We start from the raw sequence: 21,036 nt of genomic DNA, 5'->3' as shown, positions 1-21,036 counted from the left end.
ACTCTGATTAGAAATGCCAAGCACAGATCTACTCTTATCTGACAAGATTCAAAACTTGTCATAAATTCATTCAATCATCATCATCATTATCTTTCCAAGCTGAAACTTCTCCATGTTTATCTGTAGTTTCACTCTCAATGAGATACAAAAGTCTCTACTTATCCAAAAGTCGATTGTTTTTCCAAACGGCAAAAGCCGTTGATGGCCATTGCCATTGAGAAGATTGCAAATTTCCATCGATTTTGAAACTTTACTTTTGCTTTTTTTGGAATGAAACTTTTCTGGATAAAAAACGCTCCAATCTGATTCTAATCCATTTCATCGAAACTCAACTTTATTTTGATAAATAAATGAGACATTTAATTTTCTACAAATTTTATTCCTTTTCATTTCACCATGTAATTTGCTATTCAAAATTCATCGAACCTTTTATCAACAACTTTATATCTTTAACCCTGGGAGTTCAAAAATCCCTTGTCAATAAATAAAATGAGAAAATTAAATTTTAATTTTGCATTTTCTTTCCTTATCTCATGAACTATTTTATTAACCAAACTTTTTTGCTTCTTCTTTTCATAACATTTTTCTTTCTATCAACTTTATCTCTTGATTCTTTCATCATTTTTCCTGATCAGCATTTTATTCTCACTTTTTTTCGCTTTAATTCCGAGCATTAATTTCAATTTTTTGCCGTTACTTTTATCCTTTTCTTCCTTTTTTGCTTCTTTTTTCTTCTTTTTCCATTCGAATTGGATTTCATGAAATTTTAAAATACCTCAACATTTGCTTATGGGTTGGCCGTTTGATGCTGTGTGACTGCTATTGTAGTTGAATAATGAAAACCATAATGATAATGGTAATGAAAATGAATGAAAAGATAACAATAGAAATGTGATGTTTTCCATTCGGTGCAACTTTCAGGGAAAAGAGTAGAAAGAATGAAATGGTTGAAACAAAAATATGAGAAAATTCCGTGAGTGACTTTCGTTGCTTCGAAATACATTTTTTCATTCAATTTTACTTCTTTTTTTAATTTTTAAAGAAGATTCATTCCATGTTCTTCTTGTTTTATAAATCATGTTTCATGTTCCAACTTTTCATGAGCATCAGACAAGCTTGAAAAATAAGTCGATTCTAAATAATTTTCAAAACATTCGTCATTCGAATACTTTGGTTTCGATTTTTTCTCATTACTTTCCAAGTCTATGAGATGAAGGAATTTTCAAATTCATTTAGACTAATAGTGAAACGTTGAATAAGTAACAAAACAACACTTTTACATGCCTTCGAGTTGAACTTTAATAGAGAGAAATAGATTTTGATGAAAACGAGAAATCAAAAAGTGACCAATTTCACCTGAAAAATCATTAATCACCAAACTTGAAGCAAGTAAAGGCTGCAAAGGTTGAACCTTATTTGTTACGCTTGGCGTGTTTCAGTTTAAAAGTTGAATTAAATTGGTTTAAAGATTGCAATTTACATTCAAATCACAGAGTTAATTGTAACAGTTTAACCATACAATTATCGCAATTTCAATCGATCCCTTTGACCAGCAAACGTTTTCCTCATTAAATTGATCGTTTTGCAGATTGAATATTTTACTTTCAAGCGAGTAGACTAAAGATTACTTTTCATTGATCTAATGATAAACATGAATTTGGTTAAACTTGAATGAGACGCAAATTGTTTACAATTGTTCACTCTTTTCTTTCGAAATGATTGCAATTTCATTGTTAACAAACAACAATATTAACAGGGAATGATGATTATGATGATGGTGAAAGTGAATAGAGAACGGGAAATGTTCATTTTTTATTCGAACCAAGTTTAAAGTTCAACTGTGTTTACCATTTTACACACATAATTGAATAAAGTTTAATAACATGTAGGATGTTCAACTAAAGAATCAAGTGACACCAAAAAAAGTAGTTCAACTTTGTTCGCTTTTCTCGGTTGAAACTTTATTGCAACATTAATTTACTCTTCCTCAATTTTCACATTCTTTTACAATTTTAACCTTTTCTCAAACATTATTCATTACGATCTTTTCATTTCATCTCTTCTAAACATTTGTGTTTCAAAACATCGAATCGAACATTGAATTCGGCTTTAGATTCGCCAGTAAGAGTTCTAAGCTCGAAATTAAAAACCTTTCAATGCCAACTAAATCCAACAATCAGTTTCCTCATTTGAAAATGTTTAACTAAACTCTTCTATCCATGAATGATATAAACATGACAAGTATGAATTGAAAGGAAAATGAAAATTCAATTCTTCATCCATTAAAAAATTGCTTGTAAACAAAAGTTCCCAAACTCGAACCAAGCAAAATAGTGAATAATGAACAGCAAAATTTTGGCAAACCGACATTTCAATTTGTAAAAGTTGCTTTATCGCATTATTTGATTTTCACGCAATTTGCAATCCATTTGGTTGATAACTTTATGAGAAAATAGTGATAATAATGATTCATGCAATTTTTCCGGTATTTTCTCATATTCTCATGAACCTTGAATAGTGAAGATGAAAAGCGAGTCAAAATTTTAAATTGCATTTTTCATTGCAACCTTAACAGGAAAAAAGAGAGAAACCAAGAGTTAAATGTAAAATTAAACTGAACCGCAATGTAAAATATCATCAAATAAACACAATTTCCGTTGAAATACGCAACAATCCTGCGAATGTAATAAATCTCAAAATAATGTAATAAGTGAAACTCAATTAAAGTTAACCAAAAGCACATTTACCAAAACAAAAGGCAACCCAAAACATGTAAACTTTAACCAAATGTAACATTATAATTGATAACTTGCCTCAACTCGAATCAATAAAAGTGAAAGTTTAACCAAAAGCAACAATAAATAACAACAAATGATTATGAGTTTAATATTGCAAGGTTAACCAAATGACAGATCATTTGTTTACTTGTGATTGTTCACCATGAAAGATGACTGTAAATTAACATTGATAAACATGCAAATCCATGAGCAAAAACTTGGTTAATCGATAACGGAACTTGAAGGAAAACAGAATTTTGATTCAATTCTTTTGCAATGAAAATTGAAAAGAAGGTTAAAAACGAATCATTGATTTTACTCTTTTCAGGTAAATGTTTGATTCGTTTGCTTCTTCTTTCATCAGCACAAAAATTCATCCTTTGAGATGAAAGAGTTTTTCTAAGAGAAAATATTCTCCATCATTATAACCATGATATTTTGCCTGGAAAATTCACAGAATAAGAACGTTCTTTTCTCGTCTTTTTTGCACTCTTCCTTCATTCTTGTTCCATGAGATTCATGTTATCATTTCTATTCTGAAATGTTTTGTTCTTTTCGTTGAAAAAATCTTTTCTTTTTCTTCGCATCATGAAACTCTCAAGACACCTATTTTGTTGCTTGTTTATTGGTGAACATTGGATCAACTTTAAAGGTAACAAAAGTGTTGCGAGTCGAGACTGAATAGAATTTTTTTTCTTCTTTTTTTTCTTCTTTTTCTACTTCATTTTGTTCATTTCTCATCATCAACTCGATTCCAAAGGTTAACCTGTCGATGAGCTGGAAAGAGTCAAATTACTCGAAAGCCTTTCAAAGATGCAATCCAATTTCAAGTTGTGCTTTTAATGTCTTATTTGAATGTTTCAGCTTTGAAATATTCATTAAATATTGAATAAAGAAGTTAGGTTTTGATTGATTTTGATTTTTTGTTTTCTTCATGTTTTGTGTTGAACTTGTTTTCAACCTTTTTTTGCTGTTCAAGAAAAAAGTTCAACCTTTAATGATGATCTTAAAAATAAACAGAATTTTTGAAAATTTGAAGGAAAAAAGTAAACGAAATGATAAGAAGAGTTAAGCTATCATGTTACTTGATGGAATCAGTTGTAATAGTCATTAAACGAGTAAAATGGTTAAACAAAATTGAATTATTCTAGTTGTTGAACAAGATGAAATTCATTGAAACTTTTTTCTCTCTTCGCTCAAGTTAAATATTGTTTCAATCGTCTGGTTCATCAACAATGATCAATAATGATCAACATACGAAATTGCCTTAATAATGATAACATCATGTTTACTTGTTTAAAGAATTTCGTAAAATTATTTACAATGAAAATAAGAGAAGAAAAATTATCATAGAATATCACGAAATTCCGAAAAATTCGAATCTAAAAACATTCCAAATCGTTCAACATTCTAACAAAGAAATGTTCAACGAAACTGCAAAAACTTAAAAACTCGAACATCGATAACTTTATTTATCGCGATCGAAAACTTTGATTTCTCTAAAAATTTGAGTTGCTAAATGAGCTTCATCTAAATGCTTTTAAAGCTCAATAAGTTTTGAATTTACGTCTTTTGATGAAAACCATAATTTTCAAGGAAATGCTCCATTTGAAATGCTTTGAAATGTAACTTTTTTACTCTCAATGCTAGACTAGAGAGTAAACTAACATGATTGGAAAAAGATGCAGATTGAAGGTGAACATGAACATGAAATGGATTTAGAAGTTTGAAAATATTTTTCTTCTGTCAAAATTGTTTCCATCAAACTTGTGATCCTTAACACACTTTTATTCAACTTCATCTTTCCAATAAAAATGTACATTTGAATACAAGCGAATCCACTTAACAGGGAAAACCTTTGATTCCTGTTCATGGAGCATCAACAAACTCGAACAGCAAGAAGTGTAATGTTCAAGAAATGATGGGAAAAAAGAAGTAAAAGAAAGAAAATCAAGGGAAACAAATCAATTTGCACACTATTCAAAGTCAATATCAATGAGATAAATTGTTTAGAAACGAAACGAACAAAAGAATGAAAAACGAATCGAATTTAGTTTTGCAAAGTTTACATTTTTCATTCGAGTTTTAAGCTCGCTTTTGCACACTTGAAAACAAAGGCAACGAATTCGTATCAAGATTAAAGGAAAACATGAAATGAGTCGAGCAATAGTCGAAGTGAGAAAAGCCTCCGAGGAGTGATTAAAGTTGCAAGAAAAAAACGAAAAGAAAAAATTCGAAGAAAAGGACTGACATGGATATTTATTTTGCATCAACAATTCATGCCAATATGAGTTGCAATATTTATCATGAATTTGCATGTTTATGGATATTGAGTGTTGATAAACGATTCTCATGCTTTTCATGAAGATAAACAGTTGAATTGAAAAAATCTTTTTTCATGGAATCGAATTAAATTGAAAGTTTTTTTTTCTCTGATCAAGAAAAGCAATTAAATAGCAACTCATCATTTCAAGGATAATTTGACTGAAGAGTGTTACAATTGGCCGTCATCAATAGTTGCTGGAAATGAGATCAAATGAAAGCCAATAAAGTGTTGGAATTGAAATGAAATATGATTGAGATAATCTAATAATAGTGTTAAGAGAAATGATATTTAGTTTTGATATTTTCCTTTCTTCTTGTTTCTTCCTCTTTTTTTTCATCATTCAGTTTACTCAGCTTTCTTTTAATCTATTTATCAAAGTGTTGATATTTCCCCTGTATTTCATGTGACCCACTCACTTGACCATGTTGAACAAAAAAGCTGTCAAACATTCAACTTGGAAAAAATGTCAACCTTCCAAGTGCTGTTAACTTGATTTTTATAAAGATAAGTAAATAAAATGTGAAAAGGCAAAAGCATTTGCTCTTTTGGTGAAACTGTTTAAGTCGAGTTGCTTACCAATATCATTGGTTTAACTTTTGGTCAAACTCCTTTTGTCAACTTGCCAGTTCGTTCAACTTTTATGTCAATGAAATATCTTCTTGGAATCATTGTTTAAATTCAATACTTTGAGTTTCACGGGAAAAGCATTATGATTGGACAAATCTTGATTCATCGACATTCGTTTCTGTATTTATGCAGTTTTCAGTTGAAACTTGATTCACTCGGAGTTGTTTGGAGAAAATTTTACTTTTCCTTTTAAAATGATTACTTTGGGTTTTCTGGAAAAATTTACATTTCTTTATTATCCAATGTGTATTGTGATGTCATCAATTTCAATGTGAGTGAAAAGTCATAAAGAAATATTTCTTTCAAGAACTTCAACTCACTCCCAAGAAAAGTTATCCAGCAAATTTACTCCCTGTTATATTGTTACATTGGAAATGGTGGATTCTCTGCTATCTGAAGATCTTGATCAAGATTATCAAAGGTAAAATGATTTGAGTCCATCAAGAAATTCAATTGAAAAGTTCTATCATGATGACTAATGAAGTCAAAATTCATCAAAAGGCTATAACACCTACATGATGATTTAACTGCGAATCATGTTATCTAATCATAGTCTATAAATATTGAAAATACTCCCAGTACTATTCATCAATTCATCCAAAAAAGGTTTAAGTTGAATGAACGTTGGCGTAATCAGTTCGAGCTAAAACACTTTGAGCTTTACTTTGGGCTAAAAAATTTAAGCTAAACACTGAAGAAACACAAGACAAAACTACTTATCCACCCACGCAATCATTTAATCAGTTATTAATATTTGATTTCCATTATAATAATTTCTTTTTTCAGTCTAAAGTTTTTAATATTTCCATTCAAGCAAAAATGTTAATACTGGTTCAACAATAATGTAGACCAAATAGTAATTTATTTATATTAACAATCGTTAGCCGAGTAGTTAAAGGTTTGGTAAGTGAAGGCATGGAAAAGGATCGAGTCCTGTGGCTATGATGTCTGGCTTCCAACTAGATGTCATGGGTTCGAGTCCCTTAGCAGTGTAACCGATTCAGGAATTAACTCGGGCTTAGTCAAGCCTTGTGTCACTGCTGAGGGAGAGACCTAGAGCTGCTCGGTCAAACTGCAATTGCAAATATGGTATGTAACTCCCAGAGCTCATGTGAGCATTCGTAATGCAAAACTCATAAATGTCGTTACCATTGTGCTTATTGAAGACCATGATCTTAGTGAGTCAAGATGGTGTTTATGTCAGATTAATTTTTAACAATACAAAAATATCAAATTCTCTGAATTCACTCCCTGTATCTCTCATTTTCATCTTTAGATCAAAGAGTACTAATTCAATCCCCGTCAGTCGATAAAATATTTAATATTAAAGTAATTTTGCTCTATTAATCAAGGTTGTTTAAGTCGATCGATGTGATCTTATCTCTAAAGTGAATAAACTTGAATTCGACCCATTCAGCTGAGAGTGAAAATTTGATAAATGTAAATAAAAGTAGAGAATAAATTGTTTCCAAAGAGTTTCGATATTGAAATAAGATGGTAATGTCATTTCTTGGTCAATATTCTTGTTGAATTTAATTGCTGGTCGATTGTTGAGAATAATATTTATACAGTTTTCCCTGTGATTTGCTAATTTCCTGGATATTCTATTCTTTTTCCTTTCTTTCACTCCCAGTCTTTCTCTTTATCTTCAATATAAAACTTTTCTCTTTCTTCTCATCATGAATATAATTTCCTTCACACACAATTCTCATCTCAACTCAATCAAACAAATACCTTATCACACGGTACATTAACGTATCAACTTGTCATGAAGCTTCCCTTCCATCCCTCACATTCCCATTATTATCATTTCATCCAGCATCTTTTTTTTCAACAACATGATGATATTTATTTACCTATACATTTTTACCCTGCTTACTTCCAATTACACATTATTGTTATTGACCAAACATCTCACCACTCAAAGTCCATCAAAATCTCTTTTCCATTTTCACCCAGATTAATGGTGAACACTTTCAACATGTATGGACACCAGGCACCCATGAAGCCAGGAAAATTATTCAGTTGATCCTTCATTGAGTAGCATAAACTGAATTTGATTAAATCGAATAAAGTTGCACCTTTTTTTCAATTGTAATTGAAATGATGAAAATTAGGTCAAAATATTCATTCCAATTGAAATCAGCACTTGAATGTATTTTCAATTGTCATGATAAATGCAAAATTGTTTGATTAAAACTTGACCAACATTTCAAGAGTTTCAAGTTTGTTGTCATTAGATTCATTTTGCTTGTCAAGCCAAAAAGAGAATTTCATTTTCCTGAAATTCTCTGATAACCTGACTAGATTGATTTAACCAGATGATTTGGTGAACTTTGAAAGGCTAAAAGAATGAGGAAAAACAGTTGAAATTGAGTTTTACTCTTTACCTAGTTGCAGATAAAATATATATATATAGACATGATGTAACTCTGAAAAGATCATGAAACTTTTATTCCAATGTTTTTTCATGTGCTTTTCACTTGAATGCCACTCACAACATTACAAAGTGTTTTTTAACTTTTAATGAAAATCAAGAGCAAGAAATGCTATCGTAATATTGAGTTATACTGAGCACACGAGTAAAGGAAAAGAGTAACAAGCAAAGTCAAGGTTCAACTATGTTGCACTGTAATAAGCTTTGAATTGTACTGAATGTAAAGTTAATAGTAAATGAACCAAAATTTAATTGAATTACACATTGATATTGATAGATATGAGGTTGGATGCAACAAATGTAGCAATAGGTTTGATCTTTGTAAAGAAGTAATAAATAAATGAAATTCAATGAATTTGCTTTCTTTCAATTTGGATCAACATTTTGTTTGTTGTCGAGTTGAATTTAAATTTGGAGACATTTTAATTGAAATGCTCAAGACTATAAACTTTGAATGATTCAATGTGACAAGAAAAGATTTGATTGACTTATGACAAGTTTAGACCTTGGATCGATAAAAAAATGAAATCAACTTTAGTCATCAAAGTAACATCGTCAGTCTATCTGTTAATCAGTTTTCATAAAGACTAAGTTCCTTGAGTCAGACTTTTTACAAAGCTTTGTAAGAGTTTATTTTTAGGTTAGGTTTGGTTAGGTTAGGCATCAAATCACCTCTGATTAGTCTAGTCATGAGTCAAGTTTACTAATGCTTCTTGGTAAACTCTTAGTGTTTCAACATTTTCTTATCTCGTTTTAGTAAATGATGATTAACTGATGATTTGTTGCAAAATAAACTTTGCATCAGATTTTCCAGTATCATGATTGCACCTTATTTAGTTGGTATCATTTACCTAGTTTTCAAAGCATTTCAACTTTAAGAACAGAACATTTCGAAAAATACAGGGCGTTTCAGCTAATTTTACCGATGTTAAACGTCTATTACTCGGCCTCTGAGTGACTTAGAGACTTGAAAAATCTATGAAAATTTTGCGAATACTTATTTGCTATATTTCAAGGTCAAGGTCCTTTATTTCTTGACTTGTATTTGATGAATTCTGGGTGACATTTATTGTTACTCAACCTGATGAAATGGTGTTAGTCTGAGATGAACTCACCAATAACTTCGAGGTAGACGAGTGTGTTGACGGTTCGTGACCATCTAAAGTCGACACGACATCGATATGCCCCATTGTCTTCTTCTCGAACCGGTGAGATGATGAGGAATGCAAATTGGACGGAAATGTTGAAGGAAACTCGGCCTTTCAAGTATTCACTGGTAAACCTGTTGGCTGAGTCAAGGTTGGTGCTAGAGTTGCGGGCATCAACCGTGTAAATGGGTGAACCTTGGGTATCACCTTTATACCAAAAGATGGTAGTCACAGCATCGTTATTGGTCGATGTTGAAACGTTACAAGGTAATTCAATTTTACCTCCAATTAAGGCTTTATACTTGGACCCAGAGATGTCTGAGGATAAAGTTGAACTTGAAAGGGAAGAAGTGATTAATGATGATGTTGATGTTGATGTTGAAGAGGTTGATGATGATGAAGATGGTAATGAAGATGGTGATGATGATGATATTGATTTGCGGATAAGGACAAGGAAAATCAAGGCAGTTAAGCTGATAAACTGATCCATTGAAACATTAAACATTTTCACCTTAAATAGAGTGTTGAACAAACTCACCAAACACACTGATCAAGACAAACAATTAACAAGGGTTAATCTTGTACAACTTGATTAACAATCTGTACAACCGTTAAACTGCAATTACATTTTTAATCAAGTAAATGGTCAACTCTTAATGTTGCACAAAATTTGTTTCATCGAATTGTTTACGTTGAAACACTTTGGTCACTTGAAGGTAACAATAATTGCAATGAAACTCGTCCTCGATCAAATGGTTGATTTGCTGTCGATTAATCGGGTTATCATTAGGAGATTCATTTTGCACAATTAACGATGCTTTCGCTTGAAACTTGGAAAACACTTGTCCAGTTAATATTTCCACTTTGACCCTTGAATTATTCTTGCAATTTGTAAACTTATTTTTAAACTGTGAAACTTGAGATTGAAATGAAGATCATTATTGGGTGTAAAAAAAGGCAACTCAAAGTTTATCTCAACACTGAGCAAGTTTTGTATTTCATTTTGTTTACTCTTGCTGCTCATACACATGAGATGAATGAGCCATGCAAGGACAAAATTTGTTTCAATTCAAGAATGAAATGAATCTGCTGCCATCTGAGGCTTCTAGTAACAATCAGCTCTGCATCAACAAAAGTCAGTTTATCTGTTGAAACAGTGGCACTTGAGGTCAAAATTTTCAAACGTGCTTAGTTGATCACTCTCAATAAGCTTTCAATTCGTAAAGATAAGGGTGAAAATTCTCAACGAAATTAGATAAATTTCATTGAAATTCATCATACTTTTCGTCAAATAGATGTCACTACCTTTTCTGCTCATAACAGGAATGAATATTATTTTCTGGTTTCATTTCAAATTTCTTGTTGCAGACCTTTTCTCGATGAATCAGCAACTCTCCAAAAATTCATGAATCAGTTCGATAGAGATTTTTAACTTCATATAAAGCTTCGATTCGCTGACTATTGAACATTTCTTTAGACTAGCAAATAAAAGTCATTGAAAATCATACCAACAGTTCGCAGTCTGATCTCAACTAAACTCGAAGAGAATCAAGATTCTTTTGGCCTGTTAATTGTGTTTGTCCTAACGACTTGTGTCAAATAGCTGCGAACGATCAACCGTTCGTTCTAGTAGGAAACAAAAGATAATTTTCGGTCGAAAATTCTGAAGAGTAAATTGACAATCAAGACTTTTACAACCTTTCAATCTAAAGCTACGACATTTTTCTTCAGAACAATACTTCATAAATCGAGCTGAAAATTATCTAGAAAAGTTGAGCTTTCATAAAGTTTTGATGAAATGAAATTTGAAGTGGAAAGGTTTTAAACTGAAATCAGGAAAAAAAACAGAATTTTATTTTGTCGATTCATTGAGACTTCATTTTTTGCGAATGGAAATTTATTATATTGAAATGAACCATTGACAAGTTGAATTTTATTGTTGCAGAAAGTAAAATGACTAAAGGATTTGCTTTGCATTTCTAACCTTGTATCGAGCGATAACCATTGACACAATTCAATTGTTAAGGAAAACTATTGAAAGTGAATTAATTGATTGATGTCCAAACAAAGTGAACCATCAATTATATCATTCCCTTAACCTTATTTTTTACATTTCAAAATGTAATCCACAAATGATTAGTTTCAGTTTCTTTTCGTGATAAATTTATTTCTATGGAAACATCAATAACTTGTATTCTTTCACCATTTCTCTTTATATCCCTAATAACTCATAACTTTGGCCAACTCTCAATTCAACTATAAAGTAAAAAATGAACAAATAAAAATATCTATTGACAGTCAACCCTTTTTCACTTGTATTATAACTTGTCTTCCGATTTGTTGAGACCAGAGAAAAGCTTTACACGAAAGAAATAAAAATTAAATTTCATTGAAACATCAACAGCTATTTTAACCTCCCAGTTAGTGCATTATTAAGCATTTTATTGGAGGATATTGAAAACAAACGATTAACAATCCAAGTATCAGAGCAAAAAAACATTACTTTTACTGTGTGAGTCAACATTTTTAAAGCAACAAAAACATCAATCAATCAAGAAAAGGAATAAAAATGAAAATTTAATTATTCCAATTCCATGACAACTATGTTTTTCCATGGTTCAACTGAGTGATAAATTTCACTGTTCGGCTTCTCGACTCTGACCATTACTCCCACGATATTCACTCCCAGTCTTCAGAATTCTCACTCCCAGCTTGGATATTCACTCCCAGTTTTCCGGTTAAAATTGTAGAATTCGGAATTCGAAATTTTTTGGAATTGTTTCTCATCAATTTATCTTGCCCCCCAACGATTTTCACTCTCAGTTTTCGGAAAATTATGGAATTTGAAATTCGAAATTTTGTGAAATTTTTTTCGATTTTTTCTCATAAATTTTAATCTTGCATACATCATAATTTTGCCTCCCAACGATTTTCACTCCCAGTCATATTTTACTCCCAGCTTGGATATTCACTCCCAGTTGTTTGGAATAGAATTTTGAAAAGTGAAATTCGATTTGAATTTGTTGGAAATTTTTTCTTTTCGTTTCGTCGAAGTGTTTCAATTGTGTGTTGTGCTTATTGTCATCATGTTCAACTCTAAACATGGGACTTGGTTCGAGTAAAGATGAATTTAAATCAATTTCCGTGACTGAAAATGGTCCTCAACTGTTGTTTGGTTCAAATAAAAATTATTCAAGTGAATTATTGGTTGAACATTCACACGAACAAGCAAGCTCAACTTATCCTGAAACTAATAGATCAACATTTTCATCTTCCATGTCATCATCCCCTGCCTTTCAACATTTATTACCAAGTCAATTGTTGTCTTCACCTGACATGGTGAATGTCAATATTTTGAGCAACATTGAATCTAATAATAATAATCGAAACAACAGAGTCAATAGTGTGAATAGAGATCATTTAAATGGAAATGGAAATGATAAAGAGATGAACGAAATTTTACACTTTTTAAACAACTCTAGTTCTGTTCATGCAACCAACAAAAATTGTTCATTTACTGATTCAGTGATCAACTCGAGAATCGACTGTAATTCTAGTTCCATTTTATTAACAACAACACCAACAACACCTTTATCAACTCCTTCATCACCTTCATTATCACCTTCATCCCTGTCTTTATCATCTATTAATGGTTTAAATAATAGCTTTGCTCATCAAGACAGACAACAAGAACATTATCGCTCAAAAGGTGAAAGGAATCCATTAAAGTTACATCATCATCAACTGATTAATAGAATCTCATTGATGGATAAAGATTTCAAAGAAAATGAAAAATGTTCCAAGTTGATTAGTAGTGTTGATGCGAATCAAGTTAATGATGTTAAGCAGAGTGAAGATGAGGTTACACTTGATATTGATGGTAAAAAGGAAACTGATCAAGTAATCTTTGAGATTGACAAGTTGCTTTCGGAATCGGACGATTTGTTGACTCCATCGCCTTACAAATGGAGACGAGGACGAAGTCTTGGTAACATTGAGTCGACTGATGAAAGGGTGAGTTAACCATTTTTAAATGATTATCAAAATAGATTTTATTTAATCATTGAAACATCATTAATTTGTTTAAAATTAATGCTTTTTTAGGCTTAAAGGTTGAGTTCAACTTGCATCCATTGAGTTGGGTTAGGTTGGGTTACTTTGTATTGTGACTTTAGGTTTAGGTTTTGTTTTCAATGGAAAAATTGGCATTTTTTTTCTATTTCAATCTTTGAACTTTTCTGGTTCGTATTGATGTTGCTTTTAAATTGATACAGTCTTTATTGACGTATAATTGAATTATTAAACTTTCATTAATTTGTTGTCAGGTTAATCATCTTGTATTGATCCTTTTTAATGTTCATTTTTATTGATTTGTCATTACGATTCACTTTTTGTTTTCCTTTTCATTTGTATCTTGTTTACCAGTTTAATAGTGGAAGTAAATCTGATTATGGTAATAGATCAATGGACTCTTTAATCAAAACTGATGACTCTGCTAGTGATTCAGTGAAGGTAATTGTTAAATGATTGATTGTTTAGGCTTTACTCATTTTTTATGGTCAATAAGCAAATGTTTTATTTTCTAGGAAATTGATAATTTCAATCCAATATTGGACGAGAGTAGCAAAAACGCTGATCAGGAAGATAAATTTGAGGTAAATTAATTGCTGACAATTTAAACGATATTTATATTCATTAATTTTTCCTCTTCTCTATTTCTAGACTATTGAAGATATGATATGTAAAGAGATGGACAGGCCGATTAAAAGTAAATTCAATACATTGTTTCATTACAATTATATTCAGAAATTTTGTTTTTTTTCGACTTTTCAGCTAAAGTGGAATCGTATGATGAAGTGGAAAAAGAATTGATCCATTCGATTGAATCGGAATACATTGATTAATCATAAGACTTTCACTTCTAACGGAACATTCAATAGATTAGTTGGTATCATGATTTTCGGGTCATTGGATGGTTGACATTGGAAAAGGAAGACTTTCCTTTTTAAATGCGTTGTCTGGACACTTCGGAATCCAATCAGTTTCTTTTTCATTATGAAAATGAAATAACTTCTTTGCTTGTTGGTGAGATTTGTTGATCAATTTGTTGTCTAATCAGAATGCCCAAACTTGGAAAATGTCAATCAATCAAGATATCGTCTTGTACATTTAGTGAATGATTCATTTTCTCAGCAAAAATACACTTGGTTGAAAGATGTAGAACATCCTTTTTTACAATGTTACTACATCCGCAACTCAGAAGTGCCAATGTCTTTTTGTTATCAATCTAAAATTACAATTAAATTGGTTTTATTTGACAATGCCATTCAAAAAGACTTCGCTTTGTTTTTTGGTAATCTGTATTGCTTTGTTGTTATCAAGTAACTCAATAAATGGCCAAATGTTGAATCAATCTCCCAAATTTAAATAATTTCGATGATGTTTATGATTAAATTAATGGCAACGAGTTGATTAATAAAGGCTGAAAATAGTGTAACAGGAAAATAAGAGCGGACACTTGGACAATATGTAAGGACGATACTGTGATATTGGTAATGACAACGGTCAATGGAAATGGTAGGCTTCAGTTTTGATTGATTGATATGAATGGATAAAGACAATTAGTAAGCTCGTTCTTAGACACACTTTCGGATATATGGTTCCAGTTGTGCCAAATAATTTGGTGTTAAACAATCAAGATGAACCAGAGAATCATAAAGTTGATTTTTGCCGATTCCTAGATATATGGAAATGGAAACAAAAGAGATAAATTAATTAGATAAGTTGGATTTGTTAAATTGATAATTTAATACATTTACCTGCGAAGTAGTGTTTAAAAAAATTAACAAGAAAAGTTCCTCTTTTCTTGTAATATTTGAAAATTGTCGTTTCTTTGCAATTATCTGGGTCAATCATGGGTACACGAAAAATACCCAACGATTCGAGTGGGAAATGGGTTGATTGAACATGTTGGGCTTCACATTGCTTAAATTCTTGTTCACTGATTTGTTTAATGAAAAAATGATAAATGTTGACACGAAGGGGTGATTTGCTAGCTTGAATAGAATCATCAATGTAAGTCGAGACATGTTGGAATCCATTGGTACCATCTGGATCGGATTCACTTGATTGAACGAAAAAATTAATCTCTTCTTCAAGCTCTCTTTGTAATCCAGCGATCATACCACTAACAGAACTTAATTCTTCCGATTTAATAACCCCACCAGGAAAGCCTAGTTGACCATCAAATCGAACCTGGCACAAACCAAACATGCCTTCCACATCGCCATCAACTGTTTTACAGTAAAGTAGACAATGAGCTGCATGAATATTACCTGACGGGTCAGTTAACTGTAAGGCTTCATCTAATGTTAAAGATCGAAGTGACATTTCATTGAGTGATGTTGTGGAACCAGAAGAAGAAGACGATGAGGATAACGTCGCAGATAATGTACGGGGAATACAAGCACGAAAACCAATCAACTTGGGAACTAAAGTAGCCAGTAACATGAGAATTTATTCTGATTTAAACGTGGCAATGTGAATAATAGTTGAATTTCATTGAGATCAGATGGTTTGGTAGCCCTTGGTTACCAAAGTGTAGCAACAACTTCCAATTGTCATGGAGAGACAAGAGGTTTATTTTTCAAGACATAGGTGGCGTAAAGTTTAAATTGAATAAAAATGTAAACACGAAATAAAGTTCACTGGCTGTGTTGTTATTAACCCATTTATCAATATGCTGATTGACCAACGATGATACAAAATACGTGTTGATGAAGAAGAAGGTTGAGGTGGAATAAATCGAACAAAGACTGATTCAAAGATTGATGTTAGTTAGTGACCATTTCGATGCGCTGTTGAACGATGGTGGAACATGCAACAAAAAACTGGAAACGAAAATTGGAACGAGTTTTTTAATTATTATTTGAATGGTATTTTGACAAAGAAACAATGTATCAAGTCTGGTGCAGTTTCGATCTTTTTCCAGAGAAATTTAAAGCTAAACTGGATATCCTTGTGCCAGCATGAAACCACCTTTCCTAGAAGTGAAAGATTTTTACTTTGTAACTGTAACTATTTTGTTATTGGTTGAAATAATCTCGCTTTCCATGGTTTATTAATGTTTTTCAGATTTAATATGGCTTCAAAATCAGTGTCCTACTTGGGTCTTCAGCTAACTTCGTGTCCAGTACGAAGTTTCAATACAGTGAGGAAGTTAACCTTACTAAACAAAGATTTTCTCGAAGTAACTTTATCATCGTCTTTACAAACTAATTTGGTGACAATAGTGAAGAAAGTAACGAAAAATGCTGAAATCGTAGATCAAGTTGAATATTCATTCATAATACGAGTAGTTCCTTGAAAAATAAACATTTATCAAGCCTAATGCAGTTTGAATATTTACGTCTCCAGAAATCGCAGAGCAAAACTGGATATCCTTGTGAGAGCATAAGAGCTCCTTCCATAGAAGTGAAGGTTTCTTTACTTTGTTGCGTAAGTATTACTTTTTAGTTGCAATAACAAAGCTTTCTATGGTTTATTTATGTTATTCATTTACATTGTTTCTTGCGTTCATTTGATAGATTTAAAATGGCTTCGAAATCAGTGTCATACTTGGGTCGTCAGCTAACTTCGTATCAAGTCCAAAATGGAAGTTTCAATACAGCAGTAAGGAAATTAACTAATATTGCTGCAACTGATCTTAAGCCTTTTAGTGATGTGCCTTCTTTATCAAAAATACCATACGTTGGCTCAATGCATCATTATGTTCCAGCTCTTGGTGGTTATGATATTGCTAAAGTACATGAATTTGCCGAGAAAAATTATTATAAATTAGGCCCGATTTATAAAGAAGACTTAAGGGCTCTAAATGCTCCGGGGGACTTCGCCTTTTGGCTTAGTGATGCTGATGATATTGAAAAGGTTTACAGATCTGGAGGTAAATTTCCGATAAGAGGAGGCTTTGATTCTCTTGCTGTTTATCGTAAAACGCGACCTGATGTCTATAAAGCTCTAGGTCTTTTAATCTTAAATGGTAAAGATTGGCATACTTTTCGTTCAAAAATTCAACCAGTCTTATTACAACCAAGAGTTATTAGTAATTATAGTAACTCGATTTCTTCAATTGCTGATGAAATGATCAATGTAATACGCCAATCAAGAGATGAAAAGACATTGGAAATAGCTGACCTTGGTCCAGAGTTATATCGATATACTTTGGAGTCAATTGCTTTTATTGCACTTGATAAAAGATTAAATTGTTTGAGTGATTATGGTACTACACAACGGAATATAGTTGCCTCTGTTAAAGAGTTGTTTCATTTAGAAGCTACTCTCAATGAATCTTTCCTATGGCGTATTATTGGTAGACCTTATGGAAAAAATTGGAAACGATTCATGCAAATTAACGATGAATTTACATCAATGGTTTTTGAATTTGTTCAAGAAAAAATAAAGCAATTAGCATCTGAACCTGTTAAAAATCCTGAAGATGATGTCAGCGTTCTTGAACTTTTCTTAAGTCGACCTGATTGTACACCTGAAGATGCTGTTACGATGACAATGGATATGTTTTATGCTGGAATCGATACGACAGCTCATTTGATTTTGTTTACTTTACATCATTTGGCTAATCACTCTGATTTCCAGGAGAGAGTCTATCAAGAAATAATGGATTTATCCAATGGAACTGGTCACCTTGATTCAGAACAATTATCAAATTTAACTTTTCTAAAGGCTTGTATCAAAGAAACCTCTAGACTTACACCAGTTGTACCGATTTTAATGCGTATTAGTCAGGAACCAATCGCGTTATCTGGTTATGCAATCCCTGCACGCAGTTTTTTGATTTTAAATCATTATACTGTTCATCATCGGCCAGACTATTTTACTGATCCTTTAAGTTTTAAACCAGATCGATGGGCTAGGAAAAGCCGAGAAGAAATTAAAGCTCATCTGTTCGCTGTGTTACCATTTGGACATGGACCACGAATGTGTATCGGTCGACGAATTGCTGAATTAGAAACTCTATCCTTATTGAGTAAAATAATTTACAATTTCAAAGTAACGGCCAAACATACTGAATTGCCTCTATCATTGAAGATAATTTCATATCCAGACAATAAGATGACATTTACTTTTAATGAAAGACAGAGATAATGATTGTCAAAGAATATAATGTGAAATATTATATTAATTTCAAGTCAAGAGTTATTAATTCATAAAATTATCCTACTAAATTTTAATGCATTCTAATACATGTAGAATGATTCTATGAAGGAATGGCACTCTTGTAATCAATTGTTTATAATGTATCTGTATGGCATGAAGATTACTATAAAAAAGATATAAAAATCATCATCAACAAAACATGTGACAAATCATTCAAAATCCATGTGATTAAGTTTCAATAAAAGAGTGGAGACATAGTGGACTCAGTTTATCCAGGAAGATGGAACAGCTGATGTAGATTGTGTTCTTACTTCAATTGAACAGGAATCAAAAAGGCTAACTCGTCTTAATCTAGAAAATTAACTTTTCCCATAGTCAATGGATTTCGAAATATTCCAACATTAATTCAAAGAATCAAAAGGAAAACATTTAAAAATGATTTTGTCGACGTAACTTCAACAACATCTTTAGAAACTGATTCTGTGACCAGCGGCGTAACAAGCAACAAGAAGTACTGAAAACGAAAATTAAGACGAGTATTTAATTATCATTATTTAATTATATAATTTATCATTAGCTCTTGAACACGAGTCCATTGTACCAAGTCTGACTTAGTTTCGATATCTTTTCCAGAGAAATTATGAAGTAAAACTTGATAACCTTGCGAGTGTAAGCTGTTTTCCTAGAAGTGAAGGATTTTTGCTTCCTTGCGTAACTATTATCTATTAGCTATTAATACAATAACCAAGCTTTTGATAGTTTATTATGTTATTAAGTTTTGTTGCTTCTCACGTTCATATGATAGATTTAAAATGGTTTTGAAATCAGTGTCATACTTGGGTCGTCAGCTATATTCGTATCCATTACGAAATGGAGGTTTCAATATAGCAGTGAGGAAACTAGCCAGTATTGCTGTTTCTGATCTCAAATCTGTTAGTGATGTGCCTTCTTCATCAAAAATACCATACATTGGCGCACTTATTCAACATATTCCAGCACTTGGTGGTTTTGATCTAGCTAAAATGCATGAATCTGCCGAGAAAAATTATTATAAATTAGGACCGATTTATAAAGAAGACTTGAGGGCTCTAAATGATCCTGTTGACTTCGCCTTTTGGCTGAGTGATGCTGATGATATTGAAAAGGTTTACAGATCCGATGGTAGATTTCCAGTTCGAGGAGGCTTTGATTCCCTCGGAATTTATCGTAAAATAAGACCTGATGTCTACAAAGCTCTTGGCCTATTGATCTTAAATGGTAAAGATTGGCATACTTTTCGTTCCAAGATTCAACCAGTCTTATTACAACCAAGAGTTATTAGTAATTATAGCAACTCGATTTCTTCAATTGCTGATGAAATGATCAATGTAATTCGCCAATCCAGAGATGAAAAAACACTGGAAATAGCCGACCTTGGTCCAGAGTTATATCGATATACTTTGGAGTCAATTGCTTTTATTGCGCTTGATAAAAGATTAAATTGTTTAAGTGATTATGGTACTACACAACGGAATATAGTTGCCTCTGTTAGCGAGTTGTTTCATTTAGAAGCTACTCTCAATGAATCTTTCCTATGGCGCTTTATTAATAGACCTTTTGGAAAGAAATGGAAACGTTTCATACAAATAAACGACGAATTTACAACAATGGTTTTTGAATTTGTTCAAGATAAAATAAAGCAATTAGCATCTGAACCTGCGAAAAATGCTGAAGATGATGTCAGTGTACTTGAACTTTTCTTAAGCCGACCTGATTGTACACCTGAAGATGCTGTTACGATGACAATGGATATGTTTTATGCTGGAATCGATACGACAGCTCATTTGATTTTATATACTTTACATCATTTGGCTAACCATTCTAATTTCCAGGAGAGAGTCTATCGAGAAATAATGGATTTATCCAATGGAAATGGTAATCTTGATTCAGATCAATTATCAAACTTGACTTTCCTAAAGGCTTGCATCAAAGAAACCTCTAGACTTACACCAGTTGTACCAATTTCAAGTCGTATTAATCGGGAGCCCATCGCTCTATCTGGGTATTCAATCCCTGCTCATAATTATTTGATTTTAAATCATTATACTGTCGGCCATCGGCCAGACTACTTCAGTGATCCTTTAAGCTTCAAACCAGATCGATGGGCTAGAGAAAGTCGAGAAGAAATTAAAGCCCATCCTTTTGCTGTGTTGCCATTTGGACATGGACCACGAATGTGTATCGGTCGACGCATTGCTGAATTAGAAACTCTATCCTTATTGAGTAAAATAATTTACAATTTCAAAGTAACGGCCAAACACACTGAGTTGCCGTTATCATTTAAGATAATTTCATATCCAGACAATAAGATGACATTTACTTTTAATGAAAGACAAAAGTGAATCTCTCTCAATGTTATACATTATCAATAATAATTATTTGGAAAATTTCAAACACTGTTTTTGTATTTCTGTAAATGTTGTCAATGAATATATTTGGAAACATTACAATTCAAGATCATTAAACATCGGTAAATCCGTTATTGTGTTGTGTTATTATTTTTAAAAT

At 31.9% G+C, this 21,036-nt stretch overlaps 5 protein-coding genes across 7 annotated transcripts in view; 3 read left to right on the top strand and 2 right to left on the bottom strand.

Moving 5' to 3' along the window:
- Positions 1-10,304, bottom strand: part of LOC107365040 (protein turtle-like) — a 54,036-nt gene extending 43,732 nt beyond the window's left edge. For both annotated transcript variants that reach the window (XM_015932510.3, XM_015932509.3), the window contains exon 1: positions 9,283-10,304. In XM_015932510.3, the coding sequence (XP_015787996.1) occupies positions 9,283-9,820 (538 nt within the window). In that variant the 5' untranslated portion in view covers positions 9,821-10,304. The remainder of the gene's footprint in view (positions 1-9,282) is intronic.
- A 1,342-nt stretch (positions 10,305-11,646) lies between these two features.
- LOC107364908 (uncharacterized) lies at positions 11,647-14,500 on the top strand. Of its 2 annotated transcripts, XM_015932354.3 has the most exons (5): positions 11,647-13,329; positions 13,741-13,827; positions 13,902-13,970; positions 14,038-14,083; positions 14,149-14,500. In XM_015932354.3, exons 1-5 carry the CDS (start codon positions 12,418-12,420, stop codon positions 14,217-14,219), a joined length of 1,185 nt encoding a protein of 394 aa, XP_015787840.1. In that variant the 5' UTR covers positions 11,647-12,417; the 3' UTR covers positions 14,220-14,500. The 2 variants fall into 2 exon arrangements, with proteins under 2 accessions (XP_015787840.1, XP_089125535.1); XM_089269409.1 differs by having other exon boundaries at positions 11,650-13,329; positions 14,038-14,500.
- LOC107364909 (U8 snoRNA-decapping enzyme) lies at positions 14,078-15,862 on the bottom strand. The gene is made up of 2 exons (XM_015932355.3): positions 15,135-15,862; positions 14,078-15,052 (listed from the first exon to the last, which is right to left on the bottom strand). Exons 1-2 carry the CDS (start codon positions 15,823-15,825, stop codon positions 14,952-14,954), a joined length of 792 nt encoding a protein of 263 aa, XP_015787841.1. The 5' UTR covers positions 15,826-15,862; the 3' UTR covers positions 14,078-14,951.
- Positions 15,863-15,987: 125 nt separating this feature from the next.
- Positions 15,988-21,010, top strand: LOC107364905 (putative cytochrome P450 49a1). Its single transcript, XM_089269408.1, has 3 exons — positions 15,988-16,250; positions 16,450-16,812; positions 16,902-21,010. Exon 3 carries the CDS (start codon positions 16,909-16,911, stop codon positions 18,475-18,477), a length of 1,569 nt encoding a protein of 522 aa, XP_089125534.1. The 5' UTR covers positions 15,988-16,250; positions 16,450-16,812; positions 16,902-16,908; the 3' UTR covers positions 18,478-21,010.
- Positions 19,302-21,010, top strand: LOC107364906 (putative cytochrome P450 49a1). The gene has a single exon (XM_015932351.3). The coding sequence runs from the start codon at positions 19,302-19,304 to the stop codon at positions 20,868-20,870; it is 1,569 nt and encodes a 522-aa protein (XP_015787837.1). The 3' UTR covers positions 20,871-21,010.
- Positions 21,011-21,036: the final 26 nt, after the last annotated feature.

The sequence above is a fragment of the Tetranychus urticae genome, chromosome 3 (assembly GCF_039701765.1).
Source record: "Tetranychus urticae isolate SD_2017Ah chromosome 3, NJAU_TeUrti_SD_1.0, whole genome shotgun sequence".
In the NCBI taxonomy this organism is placed as follows: Eukaryota; Metazoa; Arthropoda; class Arachnida; order Trombidiformes; family Tetranychidae; genus Tetranychus; species Tetranychus urticae.
Note: the sequence above shows the minus strand (reverse complement) of the source record. Positions and strands in the feature narration are given on the sequence as shown.

Bases quoted from the DNA above. Each gene is read 5' to 3' on its own strand.
- LOC107364909 (XM_015932355.3), bottom strand. From the start codon at position 15,825: ATGTTACTGGCTACTTTAGTTCCCAAGTTGATTGGTTTTCGTGCTTGT. The intron at 15,053-15,134 runs GTAAATGTATTA...CCATATATCTAG, and splicing joins TTTTAAACACTACTTCGCAG to GAATCGGCAAAAATCAACTT.
- LOC107364906 (XM_015932351.3), top strand. From the start codon at position 19,302: ATGGTTTTGAAATCAGTGTCATACTTGGGTCGTCAGCTATATTCGTAT.
- LOC107364905 (XM_089269408.1), top strand. From the start codon at position 16,909: ATGGCTTCGAAATCAGTGTCATACTTGGGTCGTCAGCTAACTTCGTAT.
- LOC107364908 (XM_089269409.1), top strand. From the start codon at position 12,418: ATGGGACTTGGTTCGAGTAAAGATGAATTTAAATCAATTTCCGTGACT. The intron at 13,330-13,740 runs GTGAGTTAACCA...CTTGTTTACCAG, and splicing joins TTGAGTCGACTGATGAAAGG to TTTAATAGTGGAAGTAAATC. The intron at 13,971-14,037 runs GTAAATTAATTG...CTCTATTTCTAG, and splicing joins ATCAGGAAGATAAATTTGAG to ACTATTGAAGATATGATATG.